At 41.6% G+C, this 25,578-nt stretch overlaps 1 protein-coding gene across 3 annotated transcripts in view; it reads left to right on the forward strand.

The window, feature by feature from the left end:
* Positions 1 to 1,259: 1,259 nt before the first annotated feature.
* Positions 1,260 to 25,578, forward strand: part of pacs2 (phosphofurin acidic cluster sorting protein 2) — a 56,600-nt gene continuing 32,281 nt past the window's right edge. For all 3 annotated transcript variants that reach the window (XM_070841733.1, XM_070841735.1, XM_070841734.1), the window contains exon 1: positions 1,260 to 1,638. In XM_070841733.1, coding sequence (XP_070697834.1) covers positions 1,520 to 1,638 — 119 coding nt within the window. In that variant the 5' untranslated portion in view covers positions 1,260 to 1,519. The remainder of the gene's footprint in view (positions 1,639 to 25,578) is intronic.

Genomic DNA, 25,578 nt, shown 5'->3' on the forward strand with positions numbered 1-25,578 from the left:
CATTTTTGAATCGATCTGCACGGCTCGTGTCCACGGATCCGCCCAGACCTGCACCGGCTGCACCTGCCAAAAAAAAAAAGTCTGTAAAATGCAGCGGGGAGAGACCTTCAATGACGGTTTTCCTCTGAGAAACATGCGGTATGGAGGGTTGTTAATGCCAGGGACAAGGCAGTGGCACAGATGATGCTCTATGCAGTAACTAGTGCCACCGTGAGGAAAAACTCATCATACTTCTTATTGTAATTTGGAAATTTTGTTATAACAGCGTGTTTGTGTGACACATTTGCACCATTTTCCTGCCTTATTCAACATGTTTTTATTTGGTTTTGTAGGTGAAAATGGCTTTTGGGTGGTTTCTTGTTTGGTGGTTTTTTTGTTTAAGTTTCTATATGTTCAGAATTGTTTTGTTTTTTTTAATATAAGGCAGGCACTTTTTTTTTAATATAAGGCAGGCACTTTTATTGATTATTATGGTTTAATGACTTATTTACCTTTTTAGCTGAGGTTGTGCAGATTTTAAAGATATGAAGCATTTGAATATAGAGAGGACGTCACAATAAACAAAAATACCAATGCAGGAAGAGGCAGACCATTTAGTTCAAAGTTCAAAGGGTTAAAGCTCCTGCTAGAACTACAACCTCTGAAGAAAAAAAATAAATAGTAACGATATTGATGCAAACCAGACACAAAGCTACTGTAACAGGAGGGTTCAATAAGTGATGGTTGGATGAGAAGAGACAGCAGGATGGAGACAGATAATGCAGCACTTTAATGCCTTCTCCACCTCATCGGCTTCATCACCACCTCACTTCCTCGTTACTCACTCACATGTGACCGAAGTAACCAATCAGAGACCAGAACAACCCAGCTCCAGGTAAATGTGAGGAGGCTACACAGGTAGATTCAGGACAATATCTGCACACTACTAAAGATGCTTCAGTAAATATTTAAACACGCAAATATGTAAATTAGCTTGTAAATACTTGAAATATATTTTTAATAAATCAACTCAAATACATTAATTCAATTAACTTCTAAATCTGACAAAATTGTTATTCCCCTCCACTGTGTGTGTGTGTGTGTGTGTGTGTGTGTGTGTGTGTGTGTGTGTGTGTGTGTGTGTGTGTGTGTGTGTGTGTGTGTGTGTGTGTGTGTGTTGTTGAGGCACTGATCGCCCCTCATACACTCGGAGCAGCGTGGTAGGCACAACAAGCTCGGCGGTCGGTGCTTCACTCCTGCGCTGCTCCCTCTGCAGATCCTCCGAGGACCACACCGACCGACCGACCGACCGACCACCGGCCCGGAAAGGACGGAGAAATGAGCTCGTCCTCCGCCCTTCACATCGCACTAACGTGAGCGTGTCACGGGCTCTACTTCTCACACACACACACACACACACACACACACACACACACACACACACATACACACACACACACGCAGAGGAGCCGCACCGGTGTGCTGTTTACAACCCCCCCCCCCAGCTCGGTGTCGGACGGTCCCACCCGCAGCCCGGACCATGGCGGAGAGAAGCGGCCGGCTGAGCTTCCCCGGCAGCGGGGCTCTCAACAGACCCGTGCCCATGAACCTGTTCGCAACATGGGAGATAGATGGATCCTCCCCGAACTGCATCCCGAGGTAAGGCTCGGTGTGACACCCGTCCTTTTAAACTTTAAAGCCAGCGTCTCCAATGCGCCAGAGTGCAGGCTGTCATTTGTCAGAGTGCTCACGGTGCAGCTGCACAGCGGCTTACCTCCGTGCCAAAGTGGATGCCCATGCAGGCCCCTGCAACGGGATAACGATCATCCAGCCGACTGCATTGTTTTCATGTGATGGTGAATAAGGAGGTGGGGAAACTGCTCCATGGCTGCTGGCTGGTGAGCACCATTTGGCACAAACACCACCTGAAAAACCAAAACTCCAGCCTCAGTGCTAAATCAGGCCATGACTGTCAGCACATGTACTTTGTGTTGAGAAAAAAAACACACATTTTAGCCTCCTGAAAAGGCCCATCCAGTCAAATCCATATGGTTTTAAGTGTGCATTACACTTACTATATATCCCACATTGCTGTCAGACAGCCCTGTCTGATGGAAGTACAGCTGTTCTCTCTTTTGTCTTTACTCGCTTCAAAGATGCCAGATTCCATTGACAAAAACAGCCATTTTACTTTGCAGAATACAGGAGTTGCTGCCACGGATGTATAAAGAGAAAGTGGATACAGCATTGGAGTTGGGGGCCGTTCACTCCTATGAAAGTTGTTCAGTGGCACATGAAGTCAAAAACAGTTCGGCTTCCCGGGTATAACAGTACCCGGGTCTTCTGCGTTGTTGGGCCCATGGAGCATGTGCACTAGCCAGACTATCCAGACTTCCCAAATGTTATCGGACTCAATGGATCAATTTCTGATGGTGAAAAATGTACCTGCTGATATTCAGGCGTCTCTTTCACAATGTAAATCAATGGAAAAAAGTATTTTTGGGCCTAATGGCATCACATGACCGCCGCCATTGTTGCAATAACAGTTTTTGGCCACTATGTAAAACCAGCTTTAAATCCTGGCACACTTCCTGGGGATCGGCTGCTGCACTACGACAGCTTTAATCACTTGGTTTTTTGTGCTATTTTGTGACCGTAGTGTTTTAATAGGTTAGTTAACACACCAGCAATAAAATTACTGTTTTTGTCAATGGAGTCTGGTGTGTTTGAAGAGAGCATAAAGCGATTCAGTAGATTCTGTTCCCTGATGATAAGACAGCTGTTTGACGTCAATGTAAAGCTGTGAAAATATGTTGAAATGTGTTCAGAGCCCCGAATGCTCTCAATCATCCACTCAGATAAACCAGCTTTGTGCCCGGCTGCTCCGTGGACACCGTGTGACCTCTGAGACCCTCCAGAGAGTTCACGCTGGAAGCTGCTGGTGCCTCAGTCCGCTACTTTGCATTATTTTCACAACACAATCCAAACTTAGGGAGCTTTTCCCAGACCTGCCACCCGTGCCACACGGCCTCCATCAGCCAGTGTCATGGAGACGGATCTGTGAACTGATTTCCATGATGGGAGGCAGCAACGAACGATCATTGATTAATCAATTGATTGTTTAGTCTTTAAAGGGCTGTTGATAGTTTACTGGAGCTCATGATCTTCAGATTACTTGTTTTATCAGACCAACACTCCAAAATTGAAATCTGCTCTTTTTTCAGTGATATAACGCAGAGAAAGCAGCAAATCCACACATTTCAAAAGGGGAATTATTTATTGTTTGTATAATAAATGGAAAAAAAAAGATTAATCAATTGTCAAAGTAGTTTCTCATTAACTTTCTGATGATTGGACCTGTCCTGCTCCAACTCATCTAATTCAAGTGATCATAACGAGTCCATAATGAGGTGATGGTTTGGAGAAGCTCTGTGTTCTGATGATCATGCAGACGAATGACGGTCAGAAGTTTTCTGGTTGCAGCTTCTCAAATGTGAAGATTTGCTAGATAAGCCATTTAAAGACAACATCTCTGAAGGCCACTGTTTATTTTTACCTCTCAATGTTTTATGGACCAAACAGTTGATCGATTAATTGAGAACCAGCAGGTTAATCAGTAATGAGAATAATCGATATAGCTCATATTCTCATGAAAAGTTCTGCGTCGTTGTTAACTGGCTGCGTCATCAAACCACAGACAGTTGTTTTAATTGACTCTTTAAACCATAAAAAAAGGAGGTTTTAAGTTTAGCTAGCACTGAATGAACAGTGTCAATGACAAAAATAGAGGATAATACCTCACTGTCCATTTTACAGAGGTTCAAGGTGAAGTGAGTCATGACAAAAGTGGCATATTTGATATGAGACACTGGTTACGTTGCCATAAACTGGACATTCGTTTCAAAATGCGGGATTTAATGTGTTTTGATGGGTTCACGCTGTCATTAAAAACAGATGTGAGGGAAGAAGTCTGATCTGGGACTCATTTCAGAGCAGTAAAAACATAATTCTGGTGGTGGGACCCATGTTTAAACCCAACATAGATCCTACTGAGATGGAAACACAGGCCATTCAAATTAATTTGTCGTTAACCTTGTCATTGATTAACAATAACCTTGAAGCTACATGTGATTTTCTCTTTTCGCCAAAACCTCACTAGAAAAAGACCTTTTTCTGTTTTTGGTAATGTCTCTGGAGATTTTGGCATCATGTTGAAATGATTTTATTTTCAGGACAAGTTAAATGCACATTTCTACTGTGACATAATGTCACATTTTCAGGAGTTTGTGCTTTAAACTCCACTTGATGAATACCTGTAGTTAGATTTTAGCCAGCAGCTGTCAGCATGTGAACAAGCTGTGATTAACATGAGAGTATGGGGGGGAGTATATGTGTGTTTTTTTTCTTCTATTTTTTAACTGGTGACTGTCTCTCCTTGGCCTCTCTCTATCCTCTTAAGTTAATGCCTTCAGTGAGTATTACATTGCGTGGCTTTTAGCTGAAATGAGACTAATTCATTTCCAGGAATAGCATAGCTGTGATGTTACTCAGCAGAGTGGACAAGTAGATAAAAAGGTTCCTGTAACTAAAACAATCACACATTCAATCCCCCCGTGACCCTGTTGGCGGCGTGATCAGTGTAGGTCGACCGTAAAGATCTACTTCATTTAATGTGGGAGTTTCCTACACAGTCAGTTGGTGTGAATGAAGGCCAAGCTGAGTCACCTCGCTTCTTGCGCGAAGTAAGCAGCCAATCACGATCACAGGGGGCTTCCTATTGACGGTCATCTGTCAGAGTTTGGACAGGAGGGACTCAGCTCCTTAACCAGATGTCAAGTCAGCTGTGTCATTCAGTGATATCAGCCTCTCAAGGTGGATCAACAAACCGACTGCTGTCAATCGTCACAGGGCAATTTGTCTGCTCACTTACCTTAATTGTATTGGTAGGATTTTTTGAAGTGGGGTTGTATGAAGGACTTATCCATAGCTGGTGTATTTCTTGAAGTAAATGGCAGTCTGCTGTTTGGAGAATCAGATAGGAGCACCTACATGGGCTGTGAGCAATGTACTGATGATGGTCAACACAAAAACACATTTTAGCCACCCAAAAAATCTAAGTGTCACCACTAAAGAGCCACTTTACATCGCTGCCAGACAGCCTTTTGTGAAGCTGTTCTCTCTTTCTTCTTGCTCACCAGACTCCAGTGTCATTTTTCCTTGCAGAATACAGGAGTTGCTACACTACGACAGCCTCAACCGGTTAGTTTATTTATATTTATTTTATGACTTTAGTGTTTTAAAAGGTTAGTTCAGATCCTAATTAACGTGCCAGTTTGTTGACTGAGGCAGCAATAGACCAGCAACTCCTGTGTTCTGTGAGGTAAAATTACTGTTTTTGTCAATGGAGTCTGGCAGTGTTATAGAGTGTAGACCGATAAAATAGATTCAGTTCCCTGATGAAAATTGCTGTCTGACAGCAATGTAAAGTGGTGAAAATATATATATATATATAGCTTCTTTATTTATTTTATTTATCTATTCATTAATTTATTCATTTGTTCATCCATTTTTATGAATGCCTTTGTTAGGTGGCTCTAAAGACTCCATGTGGTTCCCTGTGGAGTCTCTGACCTCTAGTAGAGCTGTAGAGCTTTTTTTTAAAATGAGTATTGTTAGTTTTGTGCAGTTAAACAAAATACAAATTCCCCAAATGGCTTCACACTGATCTACAGGTGATTGTTAGCCAGTAAACATGGATGTAAACAGTGCGTCTAAAAGAATGAGCTTTGCAAATGTTTGACGAGGCAGGAAAATTCCAACATGTCTGTTTGCCCTCAAGCACACATACAGTGTGTTTTTGGAAGTAACACTGAATGCAAACGTAACTTTTGTCTGTTTACAAGAAAACTCCTGTGGGCACCTTTTAATATTTTATATCTTCTCAAAATAGTAAAAAGAAAATGAGACGGACTTGGAGGACAGGAGTCACATGAGAGAATCTTTTTTGCATGTTTCATCAAAAACTTAGTCATGAAAATTGTTCACAGTATTTTCACACATTTAATTTAATCTAAAATCTGTTTATTCATGCGTCCCATAAAACCAAATGGATACTAATCAAAAGCAGATGATCCTTAACATACTGATTCCTTCGTTTGTGACGAGACATGTTAAAAAATGATAAAACTGGAGTCTGGAGTCGTGAGTAATTATGTCAGAGTGTACTTAGCGCCAGCAGCAGCTTTGATAAGTGCTGTGCTGTGCTGCTGTGTTAACAGAATAGTTCAACATTTTGGGAAATGTTTTATTCACTTTCTTGCCAATGAGAAGATCAATACCACTCTGTGTTTGTTAAATATGACGCTGGAGCCCGGAGATGGTTAGATCAGCTCCAGATAGTCTCTGCTCCCCCTCAAGGATTAGTCCAGCACTAGAGCAGTCATAAAACTGCTCCTGATGTTTTCACACTTTGGATTTTGTTCAGATTAAGTAAACGAGACACAAGTTTGTGTGCTTTAGAGCTCATTTAAGGTGGATTTACTTTCAGATAGAGCTACGCTAGCTGTTTCCAGTCTTTATGCTAACCTAAGCTAACCATCTCCTGGCCTCATATTTACCTGACACTTAGGAAAGTGGTATTGATTTCATACAAGTGTGTTTCCCAAAATGGTGAAGTATTCCTTTAAGATGTCAGGTCATGGGTTCATGAAGATTCAGCATATACGTTTCTCACAATATGTTGAAAAGACACAAGTTGAGCGCCTGGTGGGCTGCTGATTTTATACAATAAAGCAAAAAGTTGCACTGACTGTGTTTCAAGGCTGCGTACAAAAGCAATCGAGATTTAATTAGCTTGATGGTGGAGTAACTAATGAGCCTGACATGAAACAACACGTGTCAGGTACAGTTAGTGTACAGTAGTGACGTGTTCTCATGTTTGTGCTGATCCAGGTTCAGACCTAAACATCGACATGCTCTCATTCTTACAGAAAGCCGTACTGTTTTGTTGCCAAAATGCCATTTTACATGTGATCCATGCTGGATGCAGGATAAACCTTTTGTGTCTTAATCTGCTCCTGATGTCTGTTCACCTCATGTGGGTTCATCACTGGCAAACTCCTGTTCGTCATAAGGGACCAAGTAGCATTTTTAATTTGAGCCAGTATAGTATAGTGATCTTCTCCTGATTTGATCAATTTATCATGTTATTTCTTCATGCCTCCATAAATCCTGCTCACTGTGGCTCGGAGGTCTCTGGAGCCTAAGGCTATTAGGCTGGGAGGCTTATAGAAGTGCTGCCTCGGCACTGATCTCACGTTTCCAAGAGTCACTTCAGGACACGTGCCACCCCGCGCTCAGATGCTTAATAATCAACTGTTATGGGTAAGGGAGGCGACTTAATCACCCATCGTGCAGTGTGGCTGAATGATAATTGCCTCTGGTCTGGGAATCAAAATGTCGGACTTAGATGCAGAAAAAAGGGAACTAGCTGCTGAGATGCAAATGTTGTCATGTGCACCTATTTATGAGACAGCACAGAGAGTTTATGAGGATCTAGTTGCTGCTGCTCATCAGGATATGAAGTACATGAAGGATACACTGATGGTTGTCCTTATTAAACTCCTCAGCATCCTGCTTAAGTGTCTGTCAGACATCCTGAAATATGCTTTTATGCTCTGTTACCTCACCGTGAGAGGCATTTGAATGAGCACCAAGTGCGGCTTTTCATCGCTTAGGACGTCTGAATGTGTTCCAATAATTGCACAATTATTCCTAAAGATGGACGTGTTTTCTAAGAGCCACTTCAGCCCTCTAACCTGCGTGTAAAATCAATCACACTGGCAGTGTTACCACCTAAGCCTCTCTGCTCTTAAGTGCCAAGGGCAACAAGCTGTGTTTCATCTTGGTATTTTTGAAGTGGGCATCAGTTGCATTTCTGCACATCGGCCCACAGGCGTGAGGCTAAGTGCTGCGAGAGACGGGGCCAATGTCAGAGACAGAGCCGGGATTGAACGGGCCCTCGAGTGTCAGCTGGACCCAGTAGGCTGTCATATTTGGGCCTGTTGGAGGCGAGAGTGCTGAGATGTCGCTTTGAGCGGCAGCGAGACACTTGCTCTTTTGTCCCCTGGCTGCCTGGGATGCTCACACTGCGGGAATTTAGAGTAGGATGAATGAGAGGCAGTTAAAGCTTCTCATTGTTTGGTGTTCCCCTTCTTGTTCTTGTTGTCCTGCACTCTGTGCCTGGTCTGTACCAATGTTTGGGATTTTAAACAGGACTCACCAGCAGCTCTGTGAGGTTGCACCTAGTGGTGCTTTGAGCTAAATGCTAACGACTGCATGCTAACATGTTTACTATATTCACCATCTTAGTTTAGCGTGTTAGCGTGGGATTGGCTCTAGTCCCCCTACAACCCTGACGAAGCAGCATAGACGATGGATGGATGGATGACGGATCACCAAAGTTCTTACAATCAACCCTGAGGGTAACACCTGTTCACCAAATTTAATGACAATCCTTGTAATCATCAATGAGACATTTTACTCAAAGCCACAGATATCAAACTCATGATGACATTCTTGGAAAAGTCTGTGAAAAGTCACCACAGTCAGTTTTATTCATCATCTGGGAGCCATGAATGCCAAATTTTGCGCCAATCCATCCAGTAAATGTTAAGATATTTCACTGGATGAGTGAAACCTGCTGGTAGTGCTGGAGGAAAGGTCCAGGGATCCCCAAAGTCATTAGAATTCACCCTCTGGTGACCATGAATGTCTCCACTAAATTTCATAGGAATCCATTCATATCACAATCATGAATGTTGGTTAATAAAAGATGTTTTACTGAATAAGTGAAAACAATTAGAAAATCATGAATGTCCATCCAATGGTTTTTGAGATGTTTTACTAAAAATGAAAATGGTGGTGTGACAGAAAAGGTCAGGGGGTCATCAAAGCTGGTTGTATTTATCCTCTGAGGATCATGACTGCCTGTATTAAAGTTCACGGCAGTCCATCCATCTGGTCTGCACTAAAGTGGTGGATCACTGCGGCAGCCCTGACTTTTACTCTTGTTTTCATCCAGATGTCTTTGTCAAGTCAACTCACCGCCGTGTTCTTTGAAATGTTAAGTCAGAGGGCCTTATGTAAGATATCCAGCATCCTCCATCTTGCTGATGCAGCGCGTCCTGGAGGACAGACGGGGCAGGACGGGAAAGGACAGTCACCTCCTCACACACGCACACACACACACACACATACACACACACACATATTTGAGATGCTCTGTGACTCTGCAGGCCGATCAATTTTGCCTCCAGCTGACTTTCCTCGTGCCTCAGTGCCCAGCACCATGCCTGACTGCCTGCCTTTTGTGTTATTATTTCCCTGCAGACAATATTTGATTTTAAGGACCCAGTGCTGATATCTGTTCTGCTCTTGTTTTAATCCACTGCCTTTCTGCAGAATGAGTTTAGAAACACAAAAAAAAAAAGCTGCTATTTGGCTGTCTGTGTGCACAAAAACCTGAAATACTGAAAAATGAAAAACCCTGAAAGACATAATATGGGATTGTTTACACTGAATTTAGCTGGTAAATTTAAGCTGCCAGAGGGAACAAAGCCATGACAGGGACTTCAGTCAAAAGTCAAGGCCTACAGCAGTCTGAGAGATATCATTCAGCTGATACAGTGTAGACATAAACACTAGATTACTGAAAATAGCCTGGTTTAACCCAGGTCAGGCGTGTCGAGGACAGATTCATGTGTTTAGCTTTATATCAGCAGCTGCTAAGAAACAACAGCAACACAGTGAGGAGTTAATCTTCTTTGACTGAATATAAAATTGCTGAAAATTAAACACTGCTTTTGTGTGTCAAGGAGTTAAATACCTTTGGGCTCAGGAGCTAAAACTCTATTACTGTGCAATATTCCACTTGGATCTACAGCGCTGACGTTTTATTAGCATACGCTCCCCAAATTAAATTCCTGCTAATTGGAAATGGGAAATATCTCAAGCGCATGTGTCGCTGGAGATATGGAGTCGAAAATGACATTTCTTTTTCAGTTCGGCAGCACGTACAGCTCTTGGAAGGAAATGTCAGCTTTGATGCAGTAAAGCCAAACCAACCTTGGCCAATTTGTGCGTCACTGTAGATGTTCAGTCTGGGGGCATAATGTCCTCCTCAGTGGGTCTTTTAGTCTAAATAGACCTCAGGGTGACGGGGAGCAGACTAAATGGCATCCAGCTGAACCCAAAACACGATAAGAACAGTTTACTAGTGAAATATCAAGCAATGACGCTTCATTCATCAGTGGAAATGGCTCAGTAAAATCTAATGTCTCTGTGTTTGCTACCAGCATCCACAGGAGATGATAAATCTCATGTGCACATTTTATTTTTAGTATTTGTTTGGCCCATAAAATGCAGGGAGCCCTGTGTGTCGAAAGCTCTCACAATGTTTCTTCAGTTAAAGCTGCCCTTATTAAAATCCTTGTATTCAAAATGGAAAAAGTGACGTGAGATGTGTGGCTCTTATTGACAAACCCAGAGAGTTATCATCCATTTCTGCAGCCAGTCTGTTTTAGCAGCTTTCAGCTCATTGTTTTGATTTCACGGCCCGCTACTTTGCGTTCTTGAGTCGCTCTCGCAGCTCTCTTCAGCGTTGTCTCCGACAGCAGTAGTCAGCTGTTTTGTTTTCAGTGAAAAAGCTATAAAAACAGTGCACAACCTGACAGACACAGTTAGCGACTAGCTGGTGAACAAACATGAGAGCATTTCATGGCTTAAGAGCCTGATATTTCCCACAGGAGTGGAAAACAGAGCAGAGTGTGAATATTTGATTCCACAATTAACAAGTTGACAGAAGTGCAGCTCCATATGACGGTTAATGTTGCTCCAGATCTTGTGGATCTGTAAATAAGCAACAGTATTTAATACTGATTTAAGGTGCTTCCACATTGGCTTCACCTTTCAGACTCTATGAATATAGATTGAAAGCCTGAAGTTTGAATAAAAATGAGCTGATTTATCAACTAGTCGTTCAACAGACAATTAATTAACTATAATTTTGAGAACTGTGAGAATGAATTAATTGTTTGAAGTCATTTATCAAGCAAAATTGCCAAACATTCGCTGGTTCCAGCTTCTCAAATGTCAGGGTTTGTTGCATTTCTCTGACGTCTGCTGTTGGTCAGACAAAACAGGCAACCTGGAGACGTCACCCTGGGCTCTAGGAACAATTTATTGATTAGTCAAGAATGACAATAACTATTAGATGTGCCCCCTCCACAGAAAAACATCAGCTTGGGTGACATAATAATCTTAACTGAAGCTTGATTTACAAGCTTTTCCCAGAGCTTTCAAACGCATCTCACTGTCTTCATCAGTGGGTTTGCTGCTGCTGCTCCTGCAGATTATTTCTTGCAAATGTAAAAAGTTAAGACTAAGCAGTTGTAAGGCACTGCTGGTTACTTTGATCAACAATATAACCGCTGACATAATGGTGCCGACCTCACTGATTAGCTCAAATCCTCAGATCTCATTTCTACCAGTAGATAAATTCCATTGCGTAAAGGGCCTCATGTGAAACTGGGCTTTCTGTGATTGCTGGCTGCAGACGTGGCCTTATTTCCAAACATTGCTCAAATTATTTAAATAGCTCTGTGATTACACAAGGCATCCTGGGACCTGTTTACTTTGTCACATGTTCCAGCACTTTCAGAGGTAATGCGGGAAAATGAGGTTAACAGGCTGAAAAGGCAGAGAGAGATTTGTCAAAACTTTGTGCCAGATGTAGATGAGATTATGTATCGAGGCTTAGAGTAGTAAAAAAGGAAAAGTGACATTTCTAGAGCTGCGTGTGCTGCCTGCCCCGTCCCTCTTTGAATCATCCGTCCTGGTTGAGTAAAATGTTCCACAGAGTCTTTGTAGTCCAGTGACACATGTAAGGGGATTATTGATGAGTTTTGGGGAACTACTTTTCCAGTAACTTTAAGCTCTTTTTTTTATGGGTGTGGTTAATGTTGTTATTTTCCAGTTTTGATAGTTGAGAAATGGGAAAAATGAATTGCATGAACATCCGCTGCCGTCTATCACTGCCAGAAACTCCCCTTTAATCTTTAATTTGCCACCAAAGCACAGAAAATGAAATGTTTTCCTGGATGAATGTAACATTTTCTGCCTCACAAGTGATGCAGCTTCTAAATTATCAGCCTTAAATTGGGAACAGTAATTCTGACATTTTTTACATTTACATTTTGGACTCGAGGCATTTAGCTGCCATTATTATTCATCGTGACATAAAGTGTTGCCTTTTGATTTCTCCCCCGACATCTTGATTTATTCCCTCATTCTCATATTGATTATTCAAGCCTGTGGAAACGTGAATTCCTGCTGCACTGAGTGGAGTTATTGTTTCTCGACGCGCTCATATTGCCACTGTGGCTGTGTTTTTGATTTGTGTGTTCATACGCTGACTTCCAGGGAAATCTTCGTCATGGATTTCCATAACGACAGTGTTTGTATTACTCTGCACTTTGGCTTTGGTAACGGCAAAAGCATCTGGTAGATCTCGAATTGGTCGTGGATTATTAATGTTGTGCACGTTTTGCTGCAGTGTGTTGTATCTCAGTGAAGACTTAGTGACTTCCTTCATAATTTGTTCCTCATCACTCTCAGGGCATTTTCTTAAATCCCTCCTGAATACACCTTTTCATTCTTGTAGTTTTGGTTAATTGCAGGAAGGGCCTGCCGGCTGGTTTGCAGGTTTTGCCTCTTGGAGGAGGCAGCGTGAAAAGAGGGAGTTGCTATTTCAGCTCTCCCTTCAGTGAGGCTTAAAGAACTTCTTTTTTTCCCTAAATTCAGAGCATGGAGGAGAAATGTAGGTCAGGTTCCTTTTTAGAAAACTTGCGGCCGGGAGGAAAGCTTAGAAGGTTTAACATATTGTAGTCATTAGGAAAGCTGCTGTGCCACGTCTGGCATCCCGCTCTTGGGCGGCTGAGTCACGTGACCTCCTCCGTGTTTCCACTGGACTCCTCCCTGACGTGTTGGCTGGACAGATGGACGCAGAGAAAATCCTGAGGTTGGCATCGACAACCAAAACCTCTGATCTCTGCCTGTGGATGACTGTCGAAATGAGCATTCATTATCGCTGCCAGTCAGAAATAAGCATCGTTTTTACAAGCCTGTAAACACGACCCTTTTGGCCTCCCAGATGCTGAGCAGGCGCGGGCCAGCTGATCTGCTGCCACACAGACACACACTGAAGTTGTAGATATTTCAATAAAGAAAGTGACTTAAATGATTTGCCAGAGGACAAACCTCACATTCAGTCAGGTACTTGTGTATAGTTGACTTAATTAGTTAGTTTATTTTTATTTTTGTGTCATTGTCACTTCTGGCTCATCCCACGTGGGATTAGAAGACTCTTTCACACCTTAGAACACATGCATTTTTTATTACTACGTTATAAAATACGACTATATTCTTCAAAACAGTATCTGAAAGAACTGCTGCATGCCTATAGTTTATCTCCCAGGTGTTTAACAGTTAACTGGCTCATCTAAATCAACAACCAGCTCCATATATTGACAAAATCAATACTTATGTTTGTCTTACTAAATAAAATATTGAAGCAGTTGCCAGTCAGAAGGACAGTAAAGACAAAATGAAATTCATTTTCTCTCTCATTCAGACAGCACATTGGACAAATCTGCTTTTCTTCCTCCAGACTGATAAACTGTCCAGTTTCAACAGTAAATGGTAAAAAATACCAGATCTCAGCTGGTTTTTGCTTTTTAGTTCAATTATATACAACATAATGTTCACATTTCATCATCTTAAGTGTTCACTCCCACTGCAAAGATGAATGTTGAACTCTAGAAATTCTTCAAACCAGCAGTTTTACAGCAAAATGCACACGTCTTTTGACCAAGAGCCAACAATTTGTTTATCCCATATAAATGTCTTTCTTGTCAGCCTGTTTTCTTTCATATCAAGCGGCCGATTCCATAACTGAGCTAAACGTATCATCCAGCGAGCTTCACATGGCTCCCGACCCATGCTGGATGTAATTACCCAATAGCATCTGACCTGTCTGTCAAAAACACAGCTTCACTGTCTCTGTAACACGTGTTTGTTTTAGTGGATGTTTAAAAGCGTCGGTTACGGCTCAGAGAACAGACAGGCCTGCTCTGGTAAATAGGTTCCCGTGTGATGTGCGATCCCATAAACAAAGAAATATTCTGCTCCAACAACTGGGAGCCGAGCGGCGGCTGTAAAACTGGTCAGAAACACAGAGCTGGTTGTCCAGAAATAGTGCGGTGGATAACACTCACGTCTGTGGTCGCTCAGACACACCAGACCCATTCACTCTCATTCAAGTTAAAATTACGCTAAATTCATAAAGGTACCCAGACTACCGCAGCATAATCCGCTCCTCTGCTCTCCACACCGTGTCTTCAAAATATGTTGAAAATATTGTCATCATTGCCAAAAATAACTCACAGCTTCTAATCATCACTAATACATTTAGCTGTTTATCTTTTGTTGGCTTTCAGTGGGTTGGAAAATGACAGAGTAAACAGCTCCGTCGAAGCTGTTTGTTCAGCCATATTTCATTGTATTTTGTGAGAGTTTAAGTGTTTGGAGCATAATGAGCACACAGATGGACAATGGAGAAGTGGATTATGCTGCGGTTCACAGCAGTTACAGTGGATTTGGATGGTGAGGTTGTTTCGTAACAGCAAAAATAAAATGATTAAACTAAGTGTAGAAACATCCTGAACAGATACTGCCGCATAATCCAGTCCCCTACTGTCCACACTGTGCTCTGCATGTTTTCCAGTACTTGTTTTGTAAAGCACTTTGCAACGTTGTTAAGAAAAGTGCTATAAAAATTAAGATTATTATTATTATTATTATTATTACATTGGGGTAAAATACAAATCAGTCCACTTTGTAGCATGCAACTACATTTTGCTTTGTCACAAATGACAAATGTTGACAGCTAATAGTGGTGGCAACAAGCGTATTTATCACATTATGTGATATTTTGTTGTGTGCTTGTAATATAAAGAGTGAATAGTTGGACAAGTTATAATCTGGGGGTGTATTATGTTAAAAGTATGTTAATTCATTCAATTTAATTTGAATTCCTCTTTTCCCTGTGGCACTGTCAGGCAGGTGGGTGGCCGCCTCCTCTGAGCACAGACGAACATGTCAACATACTCAAGTCACTCAGATTTTGCATGTAAAAATTCCTCTATAATAACATGCACGAGAAACTGGATGTTTCTCGGCTCGTGATTTACAGCTGCCGCCTCCATGAAACGTTTCAGAGCCACTTTCAGGCCTACAGGTGGTGAGAGTTTGATTTTTCAAATCAAAGGTTATTTTTGGAGTATTCCTTTTGTAAATGGACTTTAAAACAAACTGCATTAAACAAACTCAGACTCACATTTAGTTCATAAAGACCTTTAAGAGGCTGTTGGATTAAAACAGTTATAGGTCACAGTGGCTGAAATATGACCCTTTCAGCCACTTCAGTCAATAAACACTTTTATAAATGGACAGAGTGCTCTGAGTGACCATTTTTAGCCGCCCTATATTGCAGAAACCTGTGAGAGCAGCAGTGAGCCTAAGGGCTCTTCAATCAAACAACACAGAGGCGTGTGCAGATGTGGTTTCACTGTTGTGACTGCACAGATAATTTGCAGACTGCTCTATAATTACTCAGACAAAAGAGCTCGGCCAACTTTTTTTGTTTTGCAATCATAAGTCCTTTTAACAAGCCCTCGGCCGGTATGAAAATCATTATCTGGGACACTTCAGAACATGCTGTAATGGGATCTGAAGTGCCGGCTCTTTGTTTAATCCACCGTTAGTCTAAATTTTTAACTCCGATATCACGACGCAAAACGAACCTTAGGAGGACGGCCAGTTTTCACATGGTGATCCAGCTTTTTAAAAATGCATTAATTGGATTAATTGGCCTGATGGTGATGGCGCATTTAGAGCTATAAGTAATAAATATATTCCATATTGGATAATCTATAGATTATACTTTTGGTTATTTGACTAACTGAAGAAATTGAATAATTGAAGAAAGATAACATCTTCATGCATCGTTTTTGTCCCTACTGTTCAAAACTCAAAGATATTCAGTTTACTGTGATATATATAAAACTGGAGGTGGAACAGACAACAACTGACAATAAGGTCATTATGTGACACATGTCGGCGTATTTTGGTGTGTTTTCTGGATGTTTTTCATAGTTTAAGTTCGGCCCCTTTAGTTTCAGTGAAGGGAAATCTTAATGCTTAACAGTTGACATGACAACATGACAGTGCCTCGATGCATAAAGGAAAGTTTAAGATGACTCGTTTTTTGGGAAATTGAGTTTGGTGTGGAGGAACCTGACCTCAACCCTGTCCAACACATTTGGGATGAACTGCGATCCAGAACTTATCTCTGAACATCTGTAGCCGACCTCAGTGATGCTCCTGTGGCTGAACGGGAACAAGTCCCAGCAGCCAGGTTAAGAAGTGTTTTTAGTTCTGTTCTTGCTAATAGTTGATTGATGATTCTTTCTTTCGAGGCTGTTATACTGTAGCAGCATACTAACACCCGTGCTTTAGAAATGACAACAATCCCATTTGGGTGTCCACACACTGACCCGTGACCTGTTCCTCAGGGCAAACATATGCAAATGTTTTTCAGTTTGAATATTATCAGTAGAACAAAGTGAACACACATGAACATGTTGTTTCAAAATGATTTCAGTCCTGGATATAAACACAGGGCACTAACTAGCTGAACCATGCTTTTTTTTTTTTGGCCCTGAGATGATTAAAGTGGGTGTCCGGCACTCTTGCTTCATGGGCGGAGCAGCACGCTGCAGATCGCTGCATACAAAGCTCTCATTTGTATTCCAGTTTCTGCTGCGCCCCCCGGGGCTCTCAGAGGGCACGGACCATTTTTGTCTTCCTTCATAGATTAAATTCTCAGCACATTGGCTGTGAAACATAAAACAACGATTTGGCTCTCTCGGCTCTGCTGCTTGATGTTTTTTTGCCCGACTCTGTTCTGCGTCAGCTGGTTTAACCTCAGCGCCGACTCATAACCTACATACTTGTCTTCTTTCTTTTTTTTTTTGATGCTCACATCTCGTTTTCTCTCTAATAAACACACATGTGAAAAATACTCTTGCGTAACCACAGACATACAAATCTCCCCGGAGGTATAATTGGTTTCAGTATCCATTGTGGTTTTAATTGTTTCTAGGTCACTCTTTCTCTGAGCTGATGGTGGAAATGGAATTCATATCTCCCTGACCTGCATTTTTAATGGATTGCATTCATTATACATAAAAAATATTCCCTCTTCTGGTTTAGTGAATACGGCTCTAAGTCAGTGCTACTCCCCTGTTTTCTCTCTCCCCTCCCTTCACTCTGCCTTCAAACATCGCGGCCAAGGATATCTGGCACGGGGCCGAAGTGGGGAGATTTGATTATTAGGCTCTTTCTTTGTGGATGGCTCCTCAGTATTCAACAGCTTGTTATTTGTGTGGTGCACTGAGTGCGCAGAACATTTTGCTGTCTTCAGTAAGCTTCAGTAATAGCTCAGCTGTGTGTGAAATGAAGGAACGTTTAATCAACAGAGGAAATGAATGTGGATATTTTTGGGCACAGATAAAAAGCCAGTTCCAACAAAACCAAGGCTAGCGAGTGACCTTTTTTCTAATTTTGCTGCAGACTAAATAAGTTTTACATAATGGATTCCTTTTTAGTTCACTCATTCATTCACACATTGCAGTTCACAAAACGGAAAGAGTTACTTAGTGCACTGGCATCCATTATGCACTGCACTCAACCTGAAGGCTTCAAGGTAATCATCTTTTATTTTGACTTTCTTATAGTCACAAATGTTTTGTTTTGACAGACAGACAGCTTTTAAAGTATTACACATACATCATTCTCCCACCCAAATTTCAATTTGTCCTTCAGATGTCTGAGTTCATGCAGATGCATCTGAGTGTGTCCATATGATTTGATGCCTGTTGCACAGAACAGACACCTTATACAGACAGACGAAGTAGTCAAAGAACAGTAACCGTGATGTGTCCATTTGGTGAGCGAATGTGATAAAAGTGTTAATTTGGCCCAGAATGATCTTGATGACTTGACGCACATTGCAGCAGGTGGATGACTTCTATGGGTGTTTTGTGTGTGTTGCAGAAGGACGTCCTGATCAGGAGAACATAAGCGATAACGTGCTGAAACACCTTAAAATGCTGCCAGTGTTTGAGCATCAATATAAAGCCGTGGAGCCCTTGTGGCTTCAGGGTTAAGACGGCATCTCTGTCCATCATCTCTCCTCTATTGCTATTGAATAAAGACATGAAAGCGCTTGCAGGTGTTTTGGTTGCATTAGATGCAGCCTGTGTGTTGCTACGCTACGCTAGCAGCTCTGTGAAGCCGTTCTCACATACAGCAGAGCTTTGAGCTAAATGCTAACATCAGCATGCTAACATGCTCACAATAACAATGCTGACACGCTGATTTTTAGCAGATATAAAATGTGCATGTTCGTTATCTTAGTTTAGCTTGTTAGCATGCTAGCATTTGGAACTTAGCACTAAACATGAAGTGTAGTTGAAGTTAATAAGAATGTCAATAGTTTTGCAAGTATTTGATCACAAAAAAAGTCAAATTTGACCTGATGATGGCACTAAATAAAAGTCAAGAGGCGACTCAAAATCTTTAGGGCTCAACTGTTTAATATCTGTTCCAAATTTCATCCAGTAGTTGCTGAGAAAGTGGTGAACTGACTGTCTGATATTGCCACCCATAGAGGCCTGCTGCTGGCATGGCCAAAAATAAAACAGTCTAGACGATATATCATAAAACAGAACACAGAAGTTGTTGTCCAGAATCTATATATTAAACTTTAAGATTAAAGCCTTTATTTATAGCCCTCCTCGTCCCTGCAGAAAGCTGCTGTGTTCATCTGATCAGCTCGAGGAAGGACAAACGACACAAAGCTGAACGTCTGTGTTTGCTTGAGTGTGACTTCAGTAACTCTTATCTCCCCTGCACTGCTTTTTATAGGAGGATACGCCTCCCTCGCCTGCTTCAGTGGGCTTTCATTCAGCAGCTCTGGTGACTGCAGGTGCTAAAGGCCATAAACTACCATCGGCCTCAGCTCCAATTTAAACAGAGCGGCCCTTAGTGAGGGACGCTGCCATCGATCTTGTGTGCTTTTTCACTCGAGGGTTCAGAGAAAGTTAGCCTGCTCAGTTCTGCCGTTTGGATTCACTAATACACATTTAGTTTTATACACATTCAGTGTGGATCCAATAATGTTTTTGTTTTTTTCTATGGAAGTTATCTATTATTTAGTCACACTAGGCTGCTGCCAAATCTTTTATCTCTCATCTCATTATTTCTTATTAATTATATCTCTGTGAGAGTAATTTCTGCTGTAATGACAAACTCACCTGGATGTTTTAGTTTGACTTTTCCATCTTTAATGTGGCTCCAGGGATGGCCATGTCAGCCCTTTAGTCTCTCTGTTGCTTCATGCTGAAATATCTTGATGACCATTGGACAGAGTGCCTTGAAATGTGGTACAAACGTTCATGATCGTAATCGGTTTGATGATCCTCTGACTTTTTATCTAGTGCCACCAGCAGGTCAAAAGTCGTCCATTCAAGCATCTCAACATCTACTCAATTGACCAGACTAAATACATTCCCATCATCCTCAGCTGTACTTTGGGTTTAATGCAAATTAGCAAATGATAACATGATAACATGCGAAATTAACTTTATACCTGCTAAAAATTAGCATGTTAGCATAATGACATTAGCATTTAGCTCAAAGCACATGTTTACATGAAGTCAGAGAGGACACAGATGTAATTATTTCATTGGAATACATTTTTTACACATTATAACAAAATGTTTTAATGTTACATTGTGTCCATAATCATAATCATTAAGTATTCAAAGAAACTAAAACAGATTAATTGTTTTCCCATTATGCCTTCCATACCTTGTCACCAGGAGTGACCTCCTTGAAGCTCGTCTTTCAGCCTGTATCAGAGATTGATGAAAGTAAAATCTGATCTTTTGATAAATCGCTGTCTATTCTTCTGTCTTCGTCTCATCTGTCAGACTAAACTGCAGCAACACCGGCGAGGAAAATCCAGTCTGGATCTTTGCAAAACATTGAATTTATTATCTCGAGATGATATGATAATTGAGTTTTGATCATAATAAAACTATTGATGTGGTTTGCTATCTACAGAGTCTACAGAGACTTCAGAGGCCTTTCAAATCCTGTCAAAACGTAGACATGTTAGGACGGTTTTCTGAGAAGAACACATTTATTTTCTGTTTGTCAGTGATGACGGCATTGCCTTTGCATTGTGGGTAACGCCACAGTGACACTGAGGACACGTCTGCTGTGTATGAGGCTAATCAAGAAGCCACCATACAGTGAAGCATTGAGCAGATGCCAAAATATGAGACAAGTAGCAAGAGGAGGTGTCTGACCTGAGGGCCGGCAGTGCTTTGTTTCACAGCACACTCAGACCGAACCCCAGACGCGTCTCCGTGGCTTAATGGCTCCCTCTATTAATAAAAGATAAGCAGTCAATTATTGAGCTGTCAAAGTGACGTTGGGGACGACACAGGCCGGGCGGGAGGGCGGAGGGGAGTCAAGGAGGCGTGTGTGAGGAATTTCATGGTTGAGTTTCAGTGGAGGAGAAACTGTTTGTATCCTCAGGGTTGACATGTGCCCGGTCTCAGGAGAACGTGACCTCCTCCGTCCACTTCACCTTCATCATCTTTATCTCTCCGTCTTTAACTTCTCCTTAATGTCAGACCCTCTCTCTCCCTCTATTTTTATCTTTTTCTGACTTTTTTTGTCCCTCACGCTGTCTCTTTTTCTTTATTTCCTGCTGCAAAAACACTAAACTGACTGCAAAGTTAAACATTGTCCATTAACACAACATGTAAACTGTCCTTTTTCCATATAACCAATTAGTAAAAACACATATTGAAACACTATATGACACCTTTTATTGTTTCTTGCTACTAATGGATTTCGTCTGGGATTGTTTTGTTCGCTGCTGTTTATTTTCTGTCTAGTGTGACTCAGTTTAGATTCTTGTCATCTTACTGTTGTTGTTTTCTTCCCCTCTGCTGTTGCGGTTTTATTTTGAGATGTCTTTTATGTTTTAGACTGCTGGGGGGTTATTCTTTTGAAGCTTGGACAATTTCTTTTTGTGCTCATTATTATCCTGCTGTGCAAATTAAAAATTTAAATCATCTGTCTCATATGCACACCCGCACACAGACACACAGACACAGACGCACAACCGCAGGTTGTTTACACCGAACCAATTACAGGAATACTATATTAAAATGCAGCTGATGTTTTCTCGTCTCCAGCTAATTGTGCATGCATGTCATAGAGTGCCTCTCATATTTTCATTTTTTGTATTTGTCCTGAGTTTTTCTTCTTATGAATTATTACTTGTTACTCAAAAAATGTTACACTGTTTATTTCACTGTATTTCAGCACTCATCAATAGTGAGGATGTTTCTCTTTATCTTTCACATGCACACATTCACTCACATTAGCATCCTTATGTGGAGTTTTCCTCCCTTAAAGCCAATTAGGAAATACCAAGATACATTTTTCCCTCTATGCGAATGTTTGTTTTTCTGTATTTCCTCCACCTAACAACTAATGGCATTCCTCTGTTTGGCACCGTGGCGGAAAATCCTCCGCCCACACTTCCCACCTCACCTCCTTTCATGAGAGACTGTTGTTGTTGTGGAGACGGGAGGGAGAGGCGTGAAAAGGCGAAAGAAGAGCTGTAACTATCTGCTGCCACTGTGTTGGCCTTCGCAGCTTAATGATCTACTGACACACATTCATCGAGCAAATATGAGCGTGAATTACAGGAGGCGAGGGCAGCGTTCAGGACGGATTTTAGACTTTGCCTCCAGTTGTCTGTTTATTATTCATGAGCAACAGGGAGAGACGGTTTATGTATGAACCTCCGCCACTTCTAAGAGGGGCTGAGTGTGTATAAGTGCATGCATGTGTGCTTTTATTTTGCCCACCATGGGTGGGTCCATAGTGTGGGATATACGGATGTCCTGTGTTGACCTTGATAGCTCTAATTTATAATGTTTTAACTCCAATTGGAGGATAACCTGATTTACCACAAGTTTGGGGACGTTAACATCCACACAAAATACTTAAAATACATTTGGATAAACTCTATAATTTGTGCGTTTAATGCTGAACGCTTGGCTGTGAACACTATGAACACAGAGGGTCTTTCTCTTTGCAGGAGCAGCATGTTAAATGAATAATTTGATATTTTGCAGAATACTCTGGGGGCTTTGGGGGATGTAAATAGGAAGTACTGTATAATGCTGTGTTTATTTACATTTTGGAAAATTGGCACCATAAAACGTATGCTGAATTACCTACTTGCAGTTTCTGTTTGCAATGTACCCATGGATGTACAGACCACTATCACTGGATTACTTTGATATTGAAGGAAATTTAGAAATGTGATGATCCTCTGACAAGTTCTGCTTTGAGTTTTAGTGAGTGTCTTTTCAGTAGGTGCACATCAGATATGACAACTGGATCAATCAAATAAGGTATAACATGTTAATTAGTGAGCTTTAGTGGTGCTGATAGTCATTTTGTTACAGTTGGACAGAGCCAGACAAACTGTTTCCTCCTGCTTCCTGTCTTTATGCTAAGCTAAGCTAACAGCAGCTGGCTGTAGCTTCATTTTTAATGGGCAGACATGAGGCTGGTATTGATCTTCTCAGCTAACTATCTGCCAGAAAGTGAAAGCTTATTTCCCAAAATGTTGAGGATTTGTGTGTGTGTGTGTGTACATGTACAGTATGAGTGTGTGTGTGTGTGTGTGTGTGTGGATACTGCACACATTCATTCACAGACTTACTCTTCCTGTCAGAGCTGTCTTCTCTTGTCAGACAGGTTGAACTAAAATCTATTTTAGGCTTGGTGTGTCCTGAGCTTCGTGACCAATATACACACTCACACACACACACACACTCACACACATCCGTACCCGGCTGCGCTCTGCTCCGTCACTTCACTACACTGTCTCCCCAGCCAGCCGGTAAATCCCACAGCTGAATATTGCATGAGCAGCTGAGAGCCCCCGGCACACGTCTGAATAATGGGAAAGAACCACAGCAGATTGATTATAGTGTGTGTGTGTGTGTGTGTGTGTGGTACGACTGTTGGTCTGCCCACCACAGTAAAGCTCGGCCTGGACCCTTTTCACCTACTGCAACTTGCATGTGTGTTTTTCTGTCACGTTGTTATCAGTGTGTTAGCAGGCCTGTCACGTCAGTATCTAACGCAGGGCGCTAACACACTGCGCTGGATAAGGGTCAACTCCCACTGGGGCCACAGATAATCAACTGTATGCTAATACGCTCATTTTAGTGCTCAGTGCTCCGATATTCAGCCTGAACTGTGCAACTACCAGAAAAAAGGGGCTGCAGTGTGTTAAAGGAAAAGTTCAACATTTCACATCTGTTATCCCCATTTCCATCAATGAGGGGAGGCTGAATAACAGAAATACGTCTCTGTTTAATCCAGTGCAGCTCAACAGATCCACAGACTGCAGCCTCCAAAATGACCACACAGTTGAATCGACACCTGAACAAGAGGATTTGATACTGGACTGTTGTGTTAGGCTGTATTAGTTTTAGCTCAGTGTACCTAATAAACGGAGGGTAGATAGGAGGGGTCAAAAGGACACATTTCCCAACAGGGGCTGATAAAGTATAACTTAACATGTGCTGACACGGCACATGTGTCCACACCGGTTTTCAGGAGTGTTAGCGGAGCAACATATTGGTCAGCGGTCCAGAAAAAATGGCATTTTTATTTAAACATCCGCTGGAAGGAGGAAATGAGCAAGAGTGAGGATATTGTGTCAATGAGATGCTCCGGGGGCTCATATACTCAGTATGAGCTGTCTCTCAATAAGACTTTTAGATTCATTAGTCTCTCATACTTCCAACTGTTTATTTGCAGTAATGATGGACTTCTGTCGTTCCTCTCAGTTTCTCTGAAATTACGGTTAATGATACTCTTACATCATTGCACTGATGTTTTGGCACTTAGTTGCTCTGTTTTGTCTGGGATGAATCAGTGTTACTCTGCTATGAGCCAGGAAGGTCGACTCTGACATCTGAGATAAACTGCTATGTTTCCATTACAGTTCAGTACAGCTGCCATGTTTTAATACATTTAGTTTAATACATATAGTTCATTCCTGTATCAGTGATGTTGAGAACCCAGGCGCAGGCAATTTGAATGCAGAATTTTATGATAAAAAAGTTTTTATACGCACACCTGCATTGATACTTCTTCCACCAAGTGTTTGTTATGTAACAATTTTTACTCGTCTAAAGTTTATTATTCTTACTTTTGGGTTGTAGTTCTCCTCCTGTTGCCTTCCTTTAATCCTTTTCTTTCTTTTTTCTTTTTATGTATTTACATAATGGTATAATACACTCTGAGTTTACCATGCAAGTAAGAGCGGCTCAAAGTAATAAATGATAATAATAAAATAGTCCCACTCTGAGTAATAATAACTTTTCCTATCAGAGTTTTGCTCGTGTGTTCCTGCTGTGAGTGTGCTTCCTCAGGACAGGGCAGTAATTGGGAGTCGCAGGCTGGCAGATGTCAACGGTTGAAACCAAAACCCAGACAAAGACTCTCTGGCTGTCAAATTTGTTTTTGCACTCTCAAAACTAAATTGTTGCACCAGGCTTTGACTATGCAGGTGCTCTTCTCTTTCCCTGTCTGTCTCTCATTATATATCTTTCACTTTCTTCCTCTCACTCGCACTCTCAACACGTTTTCTCTTGTTTCTCTCATTTCCTGCCTCTCTGTGTGTCCCTGGTCTCTCTACATATAAACTCACTCTGTCTCCATCACAAACCTGCAACTTTGTGGACGTTAGCTGAGTTTGGGGATGTGGGTTTCGGGGGAGAGGGTCAGTCTGGGCCCTGATCCAGCCCAGGACTCCCCCTCTTCCCTCATTACTCTGCCCTCCATCCTAAAGCTTCCTGGCGTCTCGCCCCATGCCTCAGCCCAGTGGGATAATACCAGCAGAAGAGGGAAGAAGAACAAGAAAAGAGTCTAATCATGACTCTGAGTTTAACTTGAATCAATTTATAGCTTTTGCAAATTCAGCACTTGGCCATGTTATTTTGTTGAGCAGTAGAAAACAGGGACAGATGTTTCTTTTCGGGACACAGAATAAACCTTTACTGATAAATTCAAGAGACAAAACAGTTAAATGGCCACAGCTTTGTGTGCAGATGTTTGTTTTAAACTGAGGGAAATGTTGGTAGGTTAAGAGCTTGGAAGATGCACTTCTGCTCACTGCTAAATTCCAATTGTTCTGTCTCATTTTGAAAATAATGCTGTTTTATCAAGAAAATAGTAAATTCACTCACAACCAACAGTTTGCAGACTGAATTCGCTTGATTTTTCAGCGTGCTGTTAATATAC

This window comes from Pempheris klunzingeri, chromosome 13, assembly GCF_042242105.1.
Source record: "Pempheris klunzingeri isolate RE-2024b chromosome 13, fPemKlu1.hap1, whole genome shotgun sequence".
Lineage (NCBI taxonomy): Eukaryota > Metazoa > Chordata > Actinopteri > Acropomatiformes > Pempheridae > Pempheris > Pempheris klunzingeri.